Raw genomic sequence first — 22,041 nt, 5'->3', positions numbered from 1 at the left:
GAACATTGGGAGCTTTCATATTTGTTAAGAGAAGGTTAGCACTCTACCTCCTGGCCCATTCAAGAATACATTCACACAAATAGATTAGAACAAGGAGAGGAGATTGCCCTAAAGGGAGACTTACAGGACACTTTTACATTCAGCTTTTAATTCACTTGCCATACATGTCAGTTCCTTTGGATAGTATGACTTGGTATTGAAGCTGAGCTTCTAATTGTTTGTAGGATTAGTCTCTAGGGCCAGCATTACTAATTGCTAACCCTAGAGAGCGAGGGGTGCTGGCTACAGCAGCAGATGGGCAACGAGTCCCCCTAGGCACGGCCTTGATGCCTGCACTGCTGTTGCTCCTGAGCAACAGAAGATGCAAGTAAGATAAAGGACCTGATGCTACAGGGAGGCAAGAGGTGCCACTGGCAGTGACTGACAGTAGAGGGGACAATAGTTCAGTGGTATAGCATGATATTTGCGTACCGAAGGTCCCAGGCCCACTCCCTGGTTTCTCCAGTTAAAGTGATGTCTGGTAGCAGGCTGGGAAAGACTTCCATCTGAGACCCAGGGATCCACTGCCAATCAGAATAGACTGTACTGTGCTAGATAAACACATGGTTAGACTTGTTGTAAGGCAGCTTCTTATGTTCACTGGGAAGATGAGGAGTCCTGTGGTTCAGGGACTGGGTGTGAACAACCGTTCATCAGGACCTGGACGGGTAGAAAAGGAAAGTGTTAAGAAGCAACTAACTTTGAATTGTTCCATTAAATCCCAGAAACTAGGGCATGTAAAGAAGGAACAGGATACAGCCTTCACCAAGGAATCTTTGCGGTCTGTTCATCCTGCGTCACCAGTCCTTAAAACATCCCAGTGCTTTAAGAAAGAGCAGCCTCTCTTGTGTGGGAATGATTGTATTCGAACGATAGAGGGCTCCAACACAGCAGACAACCGGTACAGCGAGTACATGGAAGAGCTCTCCAAGGCAGAGCCTAATGTTGTCAGTCTGGAGTATGGAGTGGCAAGAATGACATGTTAAATGTCTCCTGAAAAGACTGAAATTCAAGATGGGGCATTGTGAGCCTGGTCTCCAGGAGCATGACCAAAAACTGATTTGTGTAATGGAGAGCCTCACTAACGTAGACTTAGAACAGCACACTAGTGGTTCAGGAAATTTTTGTGAGAAGCAATTGAATTTAACAATATTGGAAGAAATGTGGAGAGCTTAGTTAACCTTTTGTGGCTTAAAGAACTAAGGAAAGGAAGTGGTTTAATGTAACAAATGATAGTTTGCACTAGATAACTCAATGTTATTTAATGTGTCTGTTGCCAAATGGTTAATGGTCTCTGAAGATGGACGTCTTGGACATAACAGACTACTTAACGGGGACCACTGAAAGTATATATGTACAGTGTATGCGTGCTCCTATTTAATCTGTTGCTTGTTGCTATATTCTGACATCTCAAATGCCATTGAAAGTACTGTATATCAAATTAGAAATAACTGTCTTTACATTTTTCATTCTGCTTTTTTCTTTGAGAGCAATAGACTCTGAGGTACCCCAGAGTGTGCACAATGCCTTTTTGAAATTAATTTCCTTCAAAATCCATGAGGATTTCAGATATGAGAGACAGATGCTCAGTAGATTTTATCTATGGGCATATTAGTTTGCACCAGTCACTAGAATTCCAGTCTCTCTTCTTTAAATGTCTTTTTATAAAAATCAGGAAAATTGGTTACTTGGATAGTTAAGGGATCAAAATAGCATCCTAGACATGGTGAATCTTCTGTAAAATTCTTTATCTGTCTAGTTGAAAGGCAACGTATGTGATAAGACTTGCAATCTATGTGTACCCATGAAAGGAACTAAAATGTTTCAGGCTGTGTGTTCAAAACAGAACTGGTACTAAACAAAAACTGTGTGTCAGACTGTTTTTTCAGACTTTGCAGATTTGGCAACTGCACATAAAATAGTTTGGTCATCAAAAACAAACAAGCAAAGTACCATTCTAGGAGCAGCACCTGTTTTTATAGTTTTGAACACACATGTAATGGTCTACAAGATCATGTTCATTTTGCAAATCTGTTAAAGAAGCAGCTTAAAAAAAAGAACAGAAAATGCAGCTCACTTTTAACTAGTACAAACACTACATTTAATCAAATCTGCAAATAAGTTCCCTTGAATTACTAAGGAGGCAACCATTTTTGCTTTGGAATTGAGGGAGTAATAAACACCAGGTTTACAGGCCAGCTGGCTACAGCTTCTCTAAAGCCATTTGCTTTGAAAACCCGTTAATATTCACATCCTCTGGATACAGTATACCACCTGGGATCAAACTGATCTCTAGATAACAAGAAGACGTGGTTAGTAGGGATATACTGTGCATCGTGTACAGGAAAATCCAATGTGTCCCTAATGTCTTTGTTTCTGCTTCACCAGAAACGAGAATGGATTTGCTTTTGATTGTGTGATCCTGCCTCTTTTTTCTATTCCAAATTTGTTTTTATTGTCCAAATGAAGGAAAGGAAATGAGCTTTGAGAGCTTGAGATTATAAACGTGCATGTCTTGGGGGTATTAAGCTCCCTAGATGGTATGGTTGGCTAATTTGTACCTGAGGGATCAAATGCTTATTTGGCTCCAAGTGAAAATTAGTTTAGACTCGCTGTAATCCCTGACGGCTGTTTGATCAAAAACTGCCAACACACCACACAAAACTTGACACAGCTGGCCATGTCTCCCTCTGCCCTAGTTGGGATCCAGGCTTTAATAAGGGCAATGCGGGTCATAATCGAACGGAACTGTCAAAGTTGTAAGGGGGGGCAGGGGCTTAGCCAGAGTATTTTAAGGGATTACCAATTGTGCTTTATGACATGTTTAAAGAGGGAGCAAGCTAAAGGCTTCTGTTTGTTGACATTGTCTTGGTAAATATTCTTGTCCACAGAAGTTGGCTGGGAGGGGAAAGGGGGATCCAGCATTCATTGCAGTAAACCCTGCGTAACTGTATGTTCTCATGTTTTTTGCCATTTTAGGCATAGTGTGGATTTTACATTGACACTGACTTTTGGAAGGTACGAGGGCAGAGAAATACGTGCCTTCTGGTTGTTTCTCCCTCTAGTTTTCTGCTATGGATGAATAATCGCCTATGTTATCTGAAACACTGAAAATACAAGACTGAATGTTGTATCACACTTGTCTCTTGTGATGTTTTTATATTGTTAAATTAACCTATGGGTGGCTGCATATCAAACTTGCTGTGGAGCTATAGATTTGCCTTTTTAAACCAGACACATGAATAACAGAAGTACAAGCATTGTCATATGGATGTTTTAGTGCCAAACTAGAAATGATGCTGACAGCTTTACCTGAGCTTATTTTTTATTTTTAAATAATAGTTAATAGCTGCTGTCATTTTGTGAGGACTCTGGCACGTGGCGCAGGGGAGGTTTAACCCTTTCCAATGAGAGCTTCCCTCCCCTTCAGGCCTGGTAGCTGCCACAACGGAGCACCTTTCATCAGAACCACAGCAGAGGGGAAAGGGTTCTGCCTCCTCCTCTTGCATGCCACATTCCTGGTGAAAACCACCAGTCAGTCCCCTGGTGGGTATTAGCTAAAAAATCAAAGATGAAATTCCAGGTGATATGTGTAGTGTCACATCTACTAGCTGTTACACTCAGGTCCTACTTGTGGGCTTCCACAGGCAGCTGGTTAGCCACTGTGTGAACAGAATGCTGAACCAGATAGGCCTTGAGTCTGATGCAGCAGGTCTCTGACATTCTATTATGTTCCTACTTTGGTCCGCAGATTTTAAACAGAAGTCCTCATAGAACTGGACAATTGTTCATTGGTAAGATCCATTTAATTGTGAGGAAGATAGACAAGCTAACAACGGCTACTAGTCCTGATGGCTGTACTATCTCCAGTATCGGAGGCGGCATGCCTATGTGCACCAGTTGCTGGGGAACTTGGGCAGGAGGGTGCTGCTGTACTCACGCCCTGCTTGTGGGTTTCCCATGGGCAGCTGGTTGGCTGCTGCATGAACAGAACGCTGGACTAGATGGACCTTTGGCCTGATCCAGCAGGGCTCTTCTTATGTTCTTACATAACATTGTTGGAACAGTAGGGGCAGCTTGAAACAGTGGGGGTAACTTGAACATCTCATGGTGTTCAGTGTTTTGTTTGAACCAGGCCCAACCCGGCTGTGGAGGCTGCCTGTTGGGTAGTGCCAGCATACCTCTTCCACAACTTTTACAAAACATTTGCAAAGTTACTTTTTAATCAGGTGGAGGCTGAGCGCATATCCATGTGAGCAAGTGCACACACACACTTTGCTCAAATTGAGACTAGCATGATGTGATCACAGAATGATTCATCTATATTCAGCCAGGGTACAGTGTCAGTTTAGTTTCTAAGTTGCCATACAAATAAATCTGTTTGGGTGCAATCCTATGTATGTAGGACTTCTTTCTGTATAAACAATTCCCAGCATCTAGTATAGTCTGATTTCCTTTCAGTGCAAGTGGGCTAAAGGCTATTTTCAAATGCAGGAAAAGACAAGAGGGCAAATACAATAACATTAAGTCCCTAGATCTATTGTAGCTTGACAAAAATGGATGCTAGTGTTATGTAACAATATGCTAGGACCTGCTTGAGCAGGTGTCTGTGTCTCTATTAATTTTGTTATGGCGCAGGTCCTATGCATGTTTGGACAGCATGGCTGGCTGGGGAATGCTGGGAGTTGTAGGACTTTTTCCTGTCTAAACACGCATAGGGTTGTGCCCTTAAGCTCTTTTCCAAGACCGAGATCCACATGGTGATTGCAACCATCATTCATCTGTGTAGGAAACCTGGACCTAGACACAAATGCAACCTTAATACTCTTTTCTTTTTTTACTGACGTGATACCTCTTAGCCTACTGGTGATTAAAATTTCTGTGTGTATACTAGCTTGGTATCTTTAAACATCTTCTGACAGCTATCTGCAGATGCACTGAATCAATGTATGTGTAAGTGTATTTTCATTAGTAGTAGAATTACATTTATGTCCCACCTTTTTTCCCCTTGCAAGGAATCCAAGGTGGCTTACATGGACTCCCTCCTCTCCACTTTATTCTCACAACAACCCTGTGAGGTAGGCTGAGAGTCAGCAACTGGTCCAAAGTCACCCAGTGAGCTTCATGGCCGAGTTGGGACTAGAACCGAGATCTCCCGAGTCCCACTCCAACACTAACCATTACACCACACTGGCTTTCACATATACAGGTAGAAGTGGCACCTGTAATACAGGGTTACAGTGTATTCTCCTTGTTGCAGGACTGTTCCTGTCCAGGGTTCCAGCCTGCCATTCATGTCTTCTTCCAAGGATGCTTGGTTCCAATAAAGAAAGCTCCTGTATACACCTTTGCAGTCTTCCCAGGAGCTAGAACCTGATGGGTGTCATCCTGTACATGCGCAAATGATTGGGGCTAGAGATGGAGAGCTTTGGTATCATCTACCATTTGGGAAAAGCAATGAAAAAGACCCAGCTGCTTGTAGACCTGTGCTCTTTCGTAAGGAGTGGGCATAGGTACATTTCTAGGAAGAACATTCTAGCTCATTTTTCAGACTAGGGCCTCTTACCTTACATATCGATTCAGGTGGATTCCCTTTTGGCTATGGAACTACTGCAGGAGGAAGCTCTTATTTAGTTGGGGAACACTTCGGTGAAGCGTTTAGGTTTTGCACCTACATTATAGGTGGAAGGTGAGCTAATTTGACAAGCACAAAAGTTAACATACAAATGGGCTTGTATTTGGCCAGTTACATCATATAGTTGAATTACCTCTGAAGCACTGATTAGAGAAAGGAAAAAAATCTTGCAGAAGTAATGCCCTGTTATGAAAAACCCAATTTTTAAAGTGTTTCCCACAGGTGCATAGAGGTACCATTTTTTATGAACCTTATAGGTGAGAGTTAATTGTATAGCAAGATCCTTTTTGTTTAATTGGAGCTTTAAATTTCCGGCCGTTTGCTTTTGTAGGACAGCTGCCAAATGGGCATACAAGCGAATGCAGCAGGGCTCTGCTGAGCTTGTGCATTTTCCATACATATCCAATTACTAGTGACCTGAATCTAGGAACGCAGCAACCTAGAAGCATCTACCCGCAAAGATGAGCAGAAGCATCCCTATCATTGTCTGGTCTCTTGCCCACCTTTGCAGTTTCAAATCAAAACAATCATCTCACTGTATGCTTCAATGACTAGGCTAAAACAAGAAAAGATAAGAGCCTTAGCACGGAAGAATGTTCTTCTAGGAAAAGGTCTTATGCATTCTCTTCTGCCGCAGTTATTTTCTCCCTTGCCAAAGACGTTTTTTATCAGACTCCCACAGTAATACTGGAAAGCGCACATCTGGAAAGTGCTGAGATAAAGCAGTACTCTGATACCGCTACACTGCAAAAAGAAGCCTATCCATCCAACCGTTTTGTACTTAACAAAGACTCCCAGCTGCTTTATTAAGCGAGGGAACAAAGCCAGGATGGCAAGACTTAGCTGCTGCCCCTTTTTACAAACACTGTCATGGAATTCAGATTATTGCTGTTGCCATTTCTCCCCCATCCCACTAAGTGGTGGGTTTTATTTACTTATATAATTTTTATTTTGTTTTCCAATACAATAATGCAAAACTAAGTATTTTGACTTAACACACACACAGTGTATCTAAAGTTCTTTGATCACCTGTTTGGAGCCTATTCCAATAACTGATAAATGGTATCCAACTTGGGGGGCGGGGGAATCTGGATGGAGTTAATTCTTTCCTCCCATAGGAATTTATAACTTCTTACTTTATTCATCACCATGGTAGTCCAAATCTTTTTCCATTGTACCAGAGTATGCATGCTGTTTGCCAAGCTTTTGCTAAGAGGATCCTTGTAGCTATTAATGTATAATTCACCATCACCAATAAATCACTAGACATCTGATCTTCAATATCACCCAGGACTATAATTGTTGGGGTTAATTGCTATGCATAGCCTGTAATTTCTCTGATGCCATTCTTATTTTTTAAAATGGACTATAGAGCCTTAAATGGTGCAGTCTTCCTCCTAGCCTCAAGCCAGCACCACAGTATGTTGATCTGATTTTCTTGAGGCCAGTAATATGCTTGAAATTAAACTTGAATAGCAGTCAGTAACCAAGGGCAAAGCCATAGGGATCATACCAAGCTGCCTTCTACCAGATTAGATTATTTGTCCTTCACCCCAGCATTGTCTGCAATGCATGGCAGTGGCTGTCCAGGGCATCAGACAGAGATAGCATAAGAAGAGCCATGCTGGATCAGAGCAAGGGTCCAGCTAGTCACACAAAGGCCATCTAGTGTCCGGTGAGAACCCCAAAATAAGACATGAGTGCAAAGTGCCCTCCTGTTCGGGTTCCTCAGCAACTGATAGGGGGTTGGACTCGATGGCCTTGTAGGCCCCTTCCAACCCTACTATTCTATGATATACATAAGCACACTGCCTCTGATACTGGAGGTAGATTATCACCAATTGTGACTAGTAGCCATTGATAGCCTTCTTAGCCTTCTCCAGGAATTTGTCTAACTCCCTTTTAGAGCCATCCAAATTGGGGGCCATCACTACATCTTGTGGCAGCGAATTCCATAGTTTTAACTATGCGCTGTGTGAAGAAGTACTTCCTTTTATCTGTCCTGAATCTCCCACCAGTGAACTTCATGGGATGATCCTGTTGGGTTCTAGTATTCTGAAAGAGGGAGAAAAATGTCTCCTTGTCCACATTCTCCATACCATGCATAACTTTGTACACCTCCATTGTGTCTCCCCTTACACTCCTTTTCTCCTAGCTAAACAATTCCAGCCATTGTAACCTTCCCTCATAGGGGAGCTGCTCAAGCCACTTGATCGTTTCAGTTGCCCTTTTCCCCTCCACCTGATCCTATCTGATCCTTTTTGCTGGAGATTCCAGGGGCTGAACATGAAACCTTCTGAATGCCAAGCAGGTGGTCTATCACAGAGTCTGGGACCTTCCCTGCATATGCCCCAGATTTCTCCTATTGAAATAGGCTAGACCAGCCCAATCATGCAGCAGGGCCAAGGCCTTGAAGGGGACAATAGATTTAGGCACATGTTAAAGGGCAGCAAAAGTTGGAACAATTTGTATCCCAAATATGCTGTCCCTTAGGTCTAACCTCACAGTCTACAGCAGGACTAGGGAATGTGTGGGCCTCCTGATGTTGTTGGACTACAATTCCCATCAGCCCTAGCCAGCATAGCCACTAGTGAGGGATGATGGGAGTTACAGACTAAAAACATCTGGAGGGCCACACGTTCCCCATCCCTGATCTACGGCAGCTGATGGGGGATTGAGAAGCATCTCTGTGTTGCACACAAGCTTCCTCAGACAAGCTTTGTGTGTTTGTTTACGATATTTATATATTGCTCCACATCAAAGATTTTGGAGTAGTAAACAACAAGATAAAAGAATAAAACCCCATACTTAAAACAATTAAAACATTTTAAAAGAACAGATTCTGAACTTAATAAACTGCAGCTGGTCATTCAGGGAAGGCCTCTTGAAATAACAATGTCTTCAGGAGGCACTGAAAGCAACACAAAGTTGGTGCCTGCCTGACCTCCAAAGGCAGGGAAATTCCACAGGAAGGGGGCCACCAAGCTGAAGGCTCTTTTCCTGGTGGACTCCAACCAAGCCATAGGTCCATGTGGAACCACCAGGAGCAAGCTCTCCAATGACCTCAGTGACCGGGTGGGTTGGTAAAGAAGAAGGCGCTCTCTCAGGTATCCTGGTCCCAAGTTGTTTAGGGCTTTGTAACCTAGTACTAATACCTTAAACCTGGCCCAGTAGCAAATAGGCAGCCAGTGCAGTTCCTACAGCAAGGGAGTTGCACACTGAAAAGGGGCAGCTCCTGACAACAGCCAGCATAGATGATGTCAGCATTGTAAATCTTGGGGGAAGCCTGTGTCCATCATTCATTCACTCACTCCTTCATTCATTACATTTCTATACTACCCAATAGCTGAAGCTCTCTGGCCAGTTAACAAAGATTAAAAACTATTAAAATACATTATACATAGTATAAAATACCATTTACATACAAACATAGAAACACACAGCACACACGCAGACACCCATATATCTAAACAATTTTAAATGATCAACAGTAAGAACAATCCGGGACCTGATTAAAACCTCATCATAACCTGCCAAATACCTGAGAGTAGAGGAAGGCCTTAACTTGGCACTGAACATTTAACAGTGTTCGCACCAAGCAGGCCTCATTCCACAATTGGGGGACCACCACCAAGAAGGCCCTCTCCCTTGTTGCGAGCTTCCGAGCCTCCCTCAGAGGAAGGCACCTGGAGTAGGGCCTTAGATGATGAATGTAGTGTATTATGGGTAGGTTCATGTTGAGAGATGTGCTCCATCAGGCATTGCAGTCCTGAGCTGTGTAGGGTTTTATAAGTTAAAACTAGCACCTTGAATCAGGATCAGAAACATACAAGCACCTGGTAGGCCAGAATTGGCGTTATACGTTGGGGCCTTCTTCTCGCTGTTATCAATCTGGCTGTCGCATTTTGCACAAGCTGCCCTTCTGAACTGTCTTCAAAGGCAGCCCCATGTAGAGTGCATTGCAGCAATCTAACTTGGAGGTCACCACAGCAAAGACAACTGAAGCCAGGTTATCCCTATCCAGATAGGGGTATAGCTGGGCCACCAACCAAAGTCAGTGCATTGCAGTAATCTACGGTTATTTTGTCTATGTTGTTGTTCAGTCGTTAAGTCGTGTCCGACTCTTTGTGATCCCATGGACCACAGCACGCCAGGCCTTCCTGTCCTCCGCTCTCTCCCGGAGTGTGCTCAAGTTCATTACTGTGTCTATACTGGAGGTTATTGTGTCTATTGTGGGGCTGGCCCTACCATTAGGCAGAGTGAGGCAGCAGGTGCTGGGAGGCACTGAGCTGCAACAAAGTGTCAGGAGGACAGAGCTGTGTGTGCCATGCATGGCCTGCCCTGAACCACCCATGCTCACCTGCTGCCCACAGATGTGGGGGAGGATGCTGACCCATCTCCGGGGTTAAAGTAGTAATTAACTGCTAGTCGAGTCAGGTTTTGTACATGGAATGGGAGTGGGCGGCATCTGGTCCATTGCCTCAGGCAGCAAAATGTCTTGGGCTGGCCCTGGACCATTGTGCATAACCAGCAGCATCTTGGTGGCACTATTCCTCCCCACTGCTCAACAGATCAATCAGATATGTTCATCAAGCTTTTGCTAAGAGGATCCTTGCAGTTATTAACAGAAGTCATGCAAGAGCTCTGCATTCTAATTCAACTCCCATTCATTTTGCTGGGGTTTGTGGAGGCAGCAACAGGAGCTGTGACTGTTGTATTCAAGGTGTTATGGAGTGTTCTGCTTGTTTTATTTCTGTATCATTGATTCTCTACTATTGCATTCAAGGAGTTTAAGTGCCTGATGCTATAGGCTTGCTCTAGTCAACGGCCCTTACTTCCAAGGATTGTCGCCAAAGGGTCTGAAGGACACCTGCTCATGTGTAGAGCTTTAAGGTTTGACCAGTGACAGCTCCAGGTTTTGGAAGGTCTTTGCAAGACTCCTTCAGTGGACCCTTTCCCTTCCCTGAGTCTATCTTTTCACTGCCATTGTCACCAGCTGCTGTTGCTCCTCTTCCTCTTTCTCATCATTGCCACCACCTGCTTGCTTGACAGGCAGGGAGCAACTAAGCAAGGCAGTGACATCTACTGCTCCTCCTTCTCACCACCACCACCATTGTCTGGGCCAGAACGAGAGGCAGATGAAAAAACAGTGAAAATGAGGAGCAACTCCCGGGGGCTCTTGCCAGTGGGCCCCTTCTAGGGTGTGGATCCTTGGCAGGTGCCCGACCATGCCTACTCTTGATGCCAGCCCTGGGTTTGACCTAGAGAGTAAATGGTTTTGGTACGTCTACTCCAGCCTTTCCCAATGAGGGACCTTCCAGATGTTTTGGACTGCAACTCCCATTAGCCCCAGCCAGCATGGCCAGTGGTCAGGGATGATGGGAGTTATCATTCAAAGTATCTGGAAGGCACCAGGTTGGTCAAGGCTAATTTACCCTTTCTTGATAAAGGAGAAATAGAAAGTCTTGCTAGGTGTGGGTGCCCTGTGTCTACATTATTTAAGCACAGTTGGCATATCTATGCCATGGGGCACAGCAGAAAATTAGATGTCACGCTGCCTTGTAAGAAGTGTGCTTACCATCTGTAAGAGGGAAAGGGTGGGGTGAGGTTCTTGCGAACTACCAAATATCATGCAGCAGAATGTATAAGATGGAACGTGAGTCAAAGAACGCTACTTAAAATACCCAGGGGAGTTCAGAATGGCTTAATTCAAAAGGTTTGAATGAATCTCCTTTCCGAGTTGCAAGCCCTTCCAAGAATTGTCCCTCGGCCTTGATAAGTGATTTGAGTGCATCTGTGGTTATTCAAATTACTTTTTATAATCCACATTTGTTTCTACATAATTCCCAATGCCCCTGCCCTCCCCCACTCATCGGCTTGCTTCTAAACATGGCATTAAATCCTTTGGTAGTGGTTTCCAGGGCAGAGGTTTAAACATACAACACCACCAACAAAACCCAACAAGACTGTGCAGTATTTTTTGAAAATGCTGGCATTGCCATCATTGATACAAGTTGAATAAACTTCTGCCCGATGCTGAGTTCCTTGATTTAACCATGTACCTCTTAAGCTACTGCAAGATTTTTCTTCTATTTGTTTGTATTTTCACAAGAAACTTTTCCAAATGTGTGTAGTGTATTTATCCCCCCCACCACTCCAATAAAGATACAGTCTTCAGTGTTTTATTTGCGGGGGGCGGGGGGGAGAGGCCTGCATTCTGGAAGACAGTTTGTGCGTTGGCGGTTGTTTTTAAAAACCATGATTTCTGTCTATAGCTGTGAGCTCCATTGAGAAGCCTGCTTCGCTTTAGGATGACTGATTCAGTGCTCACTTTTGTATTTCTCAGAGCTTTTTCGTGAGCTAGTGAACTCGAAAAAACATTGCTTGTCTCTTTCCTTTCATGGCTCTTGATTGTAAAGAAAGCAGTCCTTCAGTGCTTTGCATCCTAAAATATGAAGCCACCTTAATGGAGTGTGAGTTGGGTGGGAAGAAATCAGCATTCTTTTTTATTAGATGAAAATGACAGGCACATAGGGCAGCATGAAAATGGCAGATCATGTGTTTGTTACTTTGCTGTCGTTTTGTGCCATTGTGTATAACTCCAGTTCATTGGATTCCTGCTTTTTAAAAATACTAGTCATAATTCCATAATGATTTGGGCCCAGATCCTATACTTAACCAAAGTGATCCAACTTTAGGCATGGTGGGAGGAACATGAATGCTCATGACCCACCATCATGTCTACAACTTAACGTATGACATGACAGTGTATGTGAATAGTCTATGTGGTCCTTCCATTCCTTTTTTCCCCCTTGAGCAGGAAGGATCGCAAGAATCGTTTACCTGTGCAGCTGCACCATCTGCTGTGACCGGTTTGGGAGGCAGTTTGTTAATAAAGTTGCTCATTTCCATTCTAGGCATCTCTAAACCAGCCTAAAATCCTGGATTTAAAACCGGGCTTTCTGCTTCTGTCTTAAATGCAGGATCACAACGCCTCCTTTTCATGTGCTTCCTTTTCCCCCACCCCCTTCCCTCTCCTTCTCCCCGTATCTGAGTCTTCCATTCTCTTTCATTGATCTCGCTCTTCTTGTTGCTTTTCCTCTTTTCATGGAAGAAACTGATGTGGAACACAACGGGTAATTTGATCGCTCATTATCTGTGATCTATTTAAAAATAGAACAAAGGGCATTTAGTGCAGGAGACATCCTGGAGGGACACGGTGTTATGGAAAGAGCCCACAAACTTCCGTGAAGGAGCAATCTCAACTGCAGGATAAAAGCTCCATGTGAAGACAGCCTGTGTCTTGGGCTCCATCTACACGAGCCTTTTACTCTGAGGCAGCTGCGAGTCAAGGTCCCTCAGGATAGATGACGTACAGTAGTTGCCACTTCGCAGCCATCCGTAGTTTTCGCACAGAAAATGTGGAATTCCAAGGAAGCATTTTACTGCGATGTTTTTCATTTACTGCAGGTTTCCCACAGTTGTGAGCTGTCTGTCTCTTCCCCAAACCAACTTCACATTTTGGGTGTATTGTAGGTGTGCATAGTGCTTGTGTCACGCTGTGACGCCCCTTTACTCCGCCCTTCCTTTTGCAGCTGCTCAGTTAGAGGCACAGAGAGGCATTTTCATTTAATCATACTTTTGCACATTTTTTGCAGCTTCATATCTTCACATAGTTGGTTTGGACTCTGCCCAAGGGCCAGGTGAGGGGTCTTGGGAGAGGACCAACTTCGCTCCAGCCACTATTTCAGAGCGATAGGTAGGCATGTACCGCTCACCCGAACCATCGCAAGAGTCTCAGGCTGGGGAACTGACAAACAGATGGAGTGGAAGTGAAGGGATTCAAAACACCCACTTTTTACCTAAGGAGGGCTGGAAAGACACAACAGAACCCATAAAATACAAACCAGACACTGCCGCGTCGCACCCCCATGCTCACGGGACTGCACAGCTGCTCATCAAAGTATAATGGCAAAAAAAGGTCATGGTGGAGTCTGTTAGGGGACTGCACAGTGTATACCACCAGAACCTAATTCGAAGCTGCAATGCTGTGCAGTTGCGACGGGGTGGGGGGTGAGAGCAGTGCCACATAGATGGGTCCTTGGATTGCACATTAAGAATGGGATCTATGGGGTTGACGGAAGTCTGTGCTTGCCCTACCCTAGCCTTCCCCAACTTGGTGCCTTCCAGATATTTTGAACTACAACTCCCAGCACTTTTAATTGTTGGCCATGCTGGCTGGGTCTGGTGAGAGTTAAAGTCCAAAGGATCTGGAGGGCACCAGGTTAGGGAAGACTGCCCTGCCCTATTGGATAGGTTTCAGCTTGTTCAGCCTGTGGAGGAAGACAGGTTGGTTGGAGGGTTAAAGCCAACCGCTTGCTTATTAGACCCACCTTGCCTGATTAAACCTGCCAGAGTAGAACTAGCTACATGGGTGCTGGAGGCTGCAAATGCCTCCCTAGAAGAAAACAACAGAATGGCATTTAATAGGGACAAATGCCAAGTTCTGCACCTAGGAAAAAGAAACCAAATGCACAGTTACAAGATGGGGGATACGTGGCTCAACCACACTACGAGCGAGAAGGATCTTGGAATTGTTGTCGATCACAAGCTGAATATGAGCCAACAATGTGATGTGGCTGCAAAAAAGGCAAATGCTATTTTGGGCTGCATTCATAGAAGCATCGCTTCCAAATCCCGGGAAGTACTAGTTCCCCTCTACTCAGCACTGGTTAGGCCTCATCTGGAGTACTGTGTCCAGTTCTGGGCACCACACTTTAAGAAGGATGCAGACAAACTGGAGAGGGTTCAGAGGAGGGCAACAAAGATGATCGGGGGACTGGAAACAAAGCCCTATGAAGAGAGACTAAAAGAACTGGGCATGTTTAGCCTTGAGAAGAGAAGACTGAGGGGAGATATGATAGCACTCTTCAAGTACTTGAAAGGTTGTCACAGAGAGGAAGGCCAGGATCTCTTCTTGATCATCCCAGAGTGCAGGACACGGAATAATGGGCTCAAGTTACAGGAAGCCAGATTCCGGCTGAACATCAGGAAAAACTTCCTGAGTGTCAGAGCAATATGACAATGGAACCAATTACCTGGGGAGGTGGTGGGCTCTCCCACACTGGAGGCCTTCAAGACGAGGCTGGACAGCCATTTGTCGGGGATGCTCTGACTTGGATTCCTGCATTGAGCAGGGGGTTGGACTCGATGGCCTTGTAGGCCCCTTCCAACCCTACTATTCTATGATTCTATTCTATGATTCTAAGAGGGCTGTGTTTCTATTAAACTGAAGGAGGCAGCGGTGGTGCATCCTCTACTTTAAAAAAATCATTTGGATAACTATTAGCCAATCTCAAATTTGCCTTTTTTGAGTAAGGTGTTACTGGCTACTTATCTCTAGGCTTTCTCGGAAGAAACTGGTTATTTAGACCCTTTCTGATCTAGATTCAGGCCTGGTTTGGGGACTGAAATGGCCTTGGTGGATCACCTTCACTGGGAACTAGACAAGGAAAGTATGTCTCCAGGGTTGGGCACCTGCCAAGGGCCTAGACCCCATTGATAAGAGCTCCCTGGAGTTGCTCCTTCTCTCCACCATTGCAACCTGCTTGTTCACCTGCCTCTACCTCTGGCCCAGATAATGGTGGTGGTGAGAAAGAAGAACAGTAGATGCCACTGCCTACTTGGTTGGTGGCTCTTTGCCTCTCAAGCGAGCAAGTGGTAGCAATGAAGAGAAAGAGGAGGAGGAGCAAAGCTGGTGCAAATGGTAGTGAGAGGTAGACTCACTGAGGGAGGGGGCCCACTGAGGGTGTCTTGCCCAAGGGTCTGCAATACCCTGGAGCCAGCACTATATGTCGCTGTAAGTTTGGCTGTGCCTCTCAGAGAATTTTGATACCATCAACCACAGTATCCTGCTGGGATGTCTGCCTGCGATGGAGCTAGGAGGGCCACCCGAAGGGTGAGCCTACCCACCACTTTTCACAGGGTAGGCCTCGGCCTACTCCATCACTTTTGTCAGTGTATGGCTGTTGGATGGCAGTCCTCTATTTGAAGGGCTGCCCTCTCTAATTGGGCAATGAAAAGATAACAACTAATATAGGGTGGCCACTTACACATTGCCAAAAAAAGAGGGAATGCATCACCAAAGAAAAGGACATTGATTTGAATATGCAAATTTGTATCTATAGGTGCAAATTTAGAAATAATTACTATAATTTAAAAAGAGATCCAATATATCTCACCTTAGTGGGAAAAATTAACCAGGTGACCTGTGCTCAGTCTGCTGTCCAGTTGCTACGTGTTGATGGGCAATTTCAAGGCCTCTGCTGTTCTCCTTCCTTATTGTTCTTTATCCTTAAACTGGATTTGGAATAGAAGTCCTTTAAATAGAGGACTGTCCTCCAACAGCCATTCAAATAGGGGACTGTCCTCTGTAACGTAGGACACATGGCCACCCTATCCCTCCCCTGAAATTAACCCCTGGTCTCGCCTTCCTAAGCCCCCGAAGAGGCCACTTCTGTTGCAGTAACAAGGCCTATAATAGCGGGCCTAGACGCTGAACGTTCCAGTCTCATGGCGTGTCTTTGTATAGTGCGTCGAGGAAATATCTAAAGGAATACAAGTAGACAATGTTATGTCTGATGAATGAGGTCATGTGGATTTTGAAGGAAAGAGAAGATTCACGAGCAGGAGCCTAGATTTATGCCTACACCTCCTCATGGAGGTTTGTTTTTCTTCCCTCAGTTACAGCATGCAATAGGGTGAATCGCCAAAAAAGAGGACAAAAGATGACACCAATTTGCATAAAATTGTAGAGGTTGATTTAGCTGTATAGATACAATTTAGAAATTATTATTAGTTAAATAGAGCACATCTCCCCATAGTGTAGAAGACTGTGACCAGTGTGCCTTGCTCAGTCTGCTGCCCAGGTGCTGTGGATGGGCACCCTCAAGGCCCACTGCTTCCTTCTGAAGGTTCTTTACCTTTAAACCGGACTTGCACAGGACAGCCCTTCAAATAGAGGTTGCCTTCTGTAAAAGAGAGCACATGGCCACTATATCTTCAAAATATATTTCCCTATGGAGAAAAAAATTGCACAGAAGTTGCCCCTTACAGTACAGATGAGGAGAATTTTCATGTTCCTATAGACCTCAACTGTTCAAGGATCTCATAAAATTCTCTGGCATAACAGACCTTCGCAGTTCAAACATCAGCAAAAGCAATCAGTGGCAAATACTGTGACTTCAGCATCTCATGCCTAATTGTGTTTCCCCGGAATATGAATCCTATTAATTTCTGTAGAAATTCCTACTCCTGTGTATATATGAGATGCGTGGTTAAAAAAACCAAACCTTTAAAAAGTTTTAAACTTTTTCAAGGCAGCCAGGATACTTAGGCCTAAGATTGTTCCAAATATTTGCCAGTCTTGATTTATATGTTGAAATGAGTGATTTGGTAGGGTAGACCTTCTTTTTTCTTTTGAAAACACTTAACTTGTATTAATTTTTCACCTTTTCCAATAACTTATTTAGGGTGCAATACTATGCAGGTTTAGACAGAAGTCCTACAACTCCCAGCATTCCCCAGCCAGCTAGGCCTTTTTTCTGTCTAAACCTGCACAGCATCGCACCCTTATTTAAAAAAATGTCACCCCATTAAGGGTGGAACTCTCCTAAGGCAGTGTATGACATAACAAAAAATAATACAAGATGGGAAACAAATACAAAACAATAAAAGTCAATAAAAACAGTACTTATGAATAAAACCACGGGGGGGGGGGGGATAACACCATTGTTTTCCTCTGATCGCTGCTGCTGCTTCTTTCTTGAATCCAATGCATGGCTATCAGAAGTCCTATTGAGTTCCATTGGACTTACTCCCATTTAAGTGTGTAGAGCAGGGGTGGACTTCCAGAGGTCCAAGGACTATTTTTGACCCCCAGCATGGGCTTCAGGGTGCCCCCCCACAAAATTCAATGGCAAACTGCTCTGTAGTGTGACAGTCATTAAATTTAGCTTGTTTCCAAGCTAAATGTAACCCTTTGGGGCTCTGTAACGGCTATGGAGCTCCCCAAAGGCCAAATATAGCTTGTCAACAAGCTAAATTTGGCTATTTGGGGAAGGCATTTTTTATATTAATGGGGGGGAACAGGAAGTGGCAGGGGCTGCAACAAGGGCCGCATGTGGCCTATGCGCCATGAATTGCCCACCCCTGGTGTAGAGAATTGCAGCCACTGTCAGTCTTCTCCAGGGAGTCAGGAGACAATTTTGGACAGTGAAGAATCATAGAATAGTAGGGTTGGAAGGGGCCTCCAAGACCATCGAGTCCAATCCCCTGCTCAATGCAGGAATCCAAGTCAGAGCATCCCTGACAGATGGCTGTCCAGCCTCGTCTTGAACGCCTCCAGTGTGGGAGAGCTCACCACCTCCCTAGGTAATTGGTTCCATTCCATCTCTATTCCTACTGGATTACCTGCTGATGGCTGTGAGTTGTAATTAGATGGTGGGCATGCCTCTAGAAGCCATTAGATCTCGTGCATCAGAGATAGGTTTTTATATCATTGCAGGGTCAAAAAGCTCTGCTCGATTCATTTTCTTTCTATTGCGATCTGTCCTACCAAATGTGACCTGTGATTACATGATGGGGTTTGTGCACAAGAGTCATGAGGAGCCCTGCTTCTGATCAAATTTATTCCACCATGGTGTGGCAGAGCATGAGTTTCATCTTGGCCTAATGCACATTATTCAAGTAATAGTGTGGAGTTCCATTGTTCATGACCATGGCTGGAGATGATGGGAACTGTAGTCCAACACATCTGGAGGGCACCAGGACAGGGAAAGCTGCCCTTGATGAACTCACCAAATGTGAGATCATCTTGTGGATGAGGTTATGTCATGACACTACATCCGATGTGATGTCACTGGACAAAAGTGTCCGTTGACACAACCGACTGACTGCACAATGACATCACTGAAGGCAATTTATAACGAGGGAAACATAAACAATGAGTAAGTATTTTGGCAAAGCGAGCTTTGTGGGGGGTGCGGGGAATAACCTAGAAATCAAAAACAGTGAGGAGTTCCATCTCGGCTCACTCTAGGACATTATTCAAGCAACAGTGCAGAGTTTCACTGCTCATTTTGGGACTGTGGGCAACAGGCTGAAAAAAATCACCCTCTTATTTCAAATGCAATTTGTATTGTGCACAATATGCGCCAAATGCTGCTGTTCTAGAAATCCCCAGTAACACCATTTATCCAGGCTTCGAAGGCAATTCTGCTTCCACCATTCCCTTCACAGTTTTGACTGCTTTCTCTATCAAATGTGACAAGTCTGAAATATTTCCCAGTGCATGAAATATGCCACAGGTATTGATTGGTTCTTCCCACCGGCTTACTAACTGGTGCATAAAGTAAATGAGCTCTTTTGGCAAGTGCTGGAGAATTGCCACATGCCCACTATAGGCAAAATGTTGCATCAGCAGGACCCTTCGACAGTCACAGAATATTCACCCTAACCCTTCGACAGTCACAGAATATTCACCCTAACCCTTCGACAGTCACAGAATATTCACCCTAACCCTTCGATATTCACAGAATATTCACCCTAACCCTTCGATATTCACAGAATATTCACCCTAACCCTTCGATATTCACAGAATATTCACCCTAACCCTTCGATATTCACAGAATATTCACCCTAACCCTTCGATATTCACAGAATATTCACCCTAACCCTTCGATATTCACAGAATATTCACACTAACCCTTCGATATTCACAGAATTTAATTCACTTGGAAGTAGAACACAGGATTAATGGCTTTTAAGGACTTGCTCTGCTGACACAATTTTGAAGGGAAAAGAGAGAGAGAGAGAAGCAGCCCTTCAATTAAAAATGGTGAACAGCAAATCTTCCCACCCATTTTATTGTCAACCATAGTGTAGTTTTTTAACTTATGCTCATGAGTGATTTGAAGGAAGGAGGAGATTAATATAATTGTCCAGGCTACATTAGTTTAATTTCTGCCTTCAACCAAATCCTAAAATTGTTATTATTATGTACTACTTTGTGTATTCTGTTTAATGGAAAAACAGTGCACCAGTTTTATTTATTTTTTGTTAAACGTATTTGCCTAATCCTTGTTAAACATCCAAGAAACCTGCTTCAAAACTTGGAGAGGCCTACGCTATTCTTATTTTTGCATGCATGCCTTAGTCTAGCCTTCCTCAACCTGGTGCCCTCCAAATGTGTTGGACTAAAACTCCCAGAATCCCCCAGCCATATGGCCATGAGCAATGGAACTCCCCACTGTTGCTTGAATAATGTACATTAGGCCAAAATGCTGGCTGGCTAGGGGATTCTGGGAGTTATAGTCCAACACATCTGGAGGGTTCCAGGTTGGGGAAGGCTTAGTCTCTTCCTGTTTAGAATACTGCAACTTGCTATATGTGGGGCTGCCCTTGAAGAGTGTTTAAAAAATGCAGTTCGTGCAAAACACTGCAGCCAGATTGCTTTCTGGTGTGTGTTTTACTGACTACACTGGTTTCTGTTATGTTTCTGGGCCCAATATAAAGTGCTGATGCTTACCTATAAAGCCCTAAACAGATTGAAGCCAGGGTATCTGAAAGACAGCTTCCTCCAATGTGAACTATGGAAACAAATTATAACAAGTTATATACTGTTGTGCCTCGCAATGACTACTCATCCCTCGCATAAGCATCCTTGAACATAAAGGGGAAAGGGACTAGGACTTTGCTGATGTACAGGGAAGGGTTGTAGCTCAGTGGCAGAGCACATGCTTTGCATGCAGAAGGTTCTAGCTTCAGCCCCTGGCATCTCCAGGTAGGTCTAACAAGGAATCCTGCCGGAAACCCTGGAGAGCCAGTGCCAGTCAGGGAAGACAACACTGGGCTTGATTTGTGCAGAGGCCACTTGTGTGATAAGCATTATTTCTTTTGCACAATGAACTGCTTAGCAGCTGCACAGAACAGGCACAGATAGGTAGGTGGTTGCATATGGGTAGACACAGGGAGCAGAGGATAAATAAAAGGGAAAGCCTACATGTAGTATTGGCAATAGCAGAGTCCCAGGATTAATGAGATACTGCTGTCAGGTCGTACTTCGGTGCATTGCACATTATAACCAAGAAGCAGCCCTCTCTCCATCTGGTAGGAGTTATTGCAAATACTTGTATTGTTTATTAGTAATTCCTGCTGTGTACAGAGAAACAATCCAAAGGAACTATCGGCAGCTTGTGGAAAAATCCATAAATGTTAGTTGAGTTAAACATGTTTAATAACATTTTGAGGCCCTCCTCTTTTGGCGCTGTCTTTCATAAGCAAGAACAAACACCACTGTGTATATTCATCAGTATATACAAACACTCAGGCATCTGGTATAAGACTATAACACGCCATCACCAAACATCTGACCTGCTTTCATCAGGCAGCAAAAGGGTTTCCCCCAACCCCATAAGAATAGCTAAAAAGGCCAGATAAAGCCAGCCATGGTTTCTGGTTCCTCACCATGTAGGTGTAAGTTAGGGCATCTCTGCACCAGCCTAAAATCCTGCATTTAAAATGGGGCTTTCTGCTTCCGTTTTACTCCTCTTCTTGCTGCTTTTCTTCTTTTCACAGAGGGAACTCAATCGGAACACAATGGGGTAATTTGATAGCTCATTATCTGCTATCTATTTAAAAATGGAACAAAGGGCATTTAGTGCAGGAGACGCCCCTGGAGATTCACGGCGTCATGTAAAGAGCCCGCTAACTGCCGTGAAGGAGCAATCTTAATTGCAGGATAAAAGCTCCGTGTGAAGAAAGCTGGAGGGAGCAATCGTATGGCTGTCTAGTCAGTGGCTAGACGGCTATAGGATATCTTGTTTTCCGGGAACCAGCCTCAGAGCATGCACTCTGAGGTTGGTTCCCAGAGAACTGACTTCCCTCCTCTTCTGCGCTGCCTCAGAAGCAGCGCAGAGAAACCCCATCCTCCGCACTCACAAGAGGAGTGTGGAGCGGCCAAAACGGGGCATTCCAGGGAGCGTTCTGGGGTGGGGAGGGCGGAAATGCTGGTACGACACATCCAATGTGTTGTACAGAAGCCTCCTCCCCCGCTCCACCGTCCCATGGCTAGACAGCTGAAAGCAGCTGTCTAGCTGAAAATGCAGGGCAGGAGGAGTGCAGAGGGAACAATCCCCTCTGTGCTTCTCCTGACCTGCATTGGATAGGCGGTCGCCTCCGAGTTCAGAGGCGGCCGCCTATCTGCATACGATTGTGCCCTTAATCTCTCCTTTCCTTTCTAAAGCTGCTGCTTGCGTTGCTTTCTCCAACAGCAATTGCTCTGTGGCATTAGGGTAGTCACTTCCACA

At 44.5% G+C, this 22,041-nt stretch overlaps 1 protein-coding gene across 2 annotated transcripts in view; it reads left to right on the top strand.

Annotated features, from left to right (window-relative positions):
• The window catches only part of MTMR6 (myotubularin related protein 6), a 29,774-nt gene extending 26,598 nt beyond the window's left edge, over positions 1-3,176 (top strand). For both annotated transcript variants that reach the window (XM_084842894.1, XM_084842893.1), the window contains one exon: positions 765-3,176. In XM_084842894.1, the coding sequence (XP_084699020.1) occupies positions 765-1,025 (261 nt within the window). In that variant the 3' untranslated portion in view covers positions 1,026-3,176. The remainder of the gene's footprint in view (positions 1-764) is intronic.
• The last annotated feature ends 18,865 nt before the right edge of the window (positions 3,177-22,041 follow it).

The sequence above is a fragment of the Heloderma suspectum genome, chromosome 3 (genome assembly GCF_057233095.1).
Source record: "Heloderma suspectum isolate Gila_16-S chromosome 3, 16-S_ref, whole genome shotgun sequence".
NCBI lineage: Eukaryota > Metazoa > Chordata > Lepidosauria > Squamata > Helodermatidae > Heloderma > Heloderma suspectum.
This window is presented reverse-complemented; position numbering and strand designations above follow the sequence as displayed.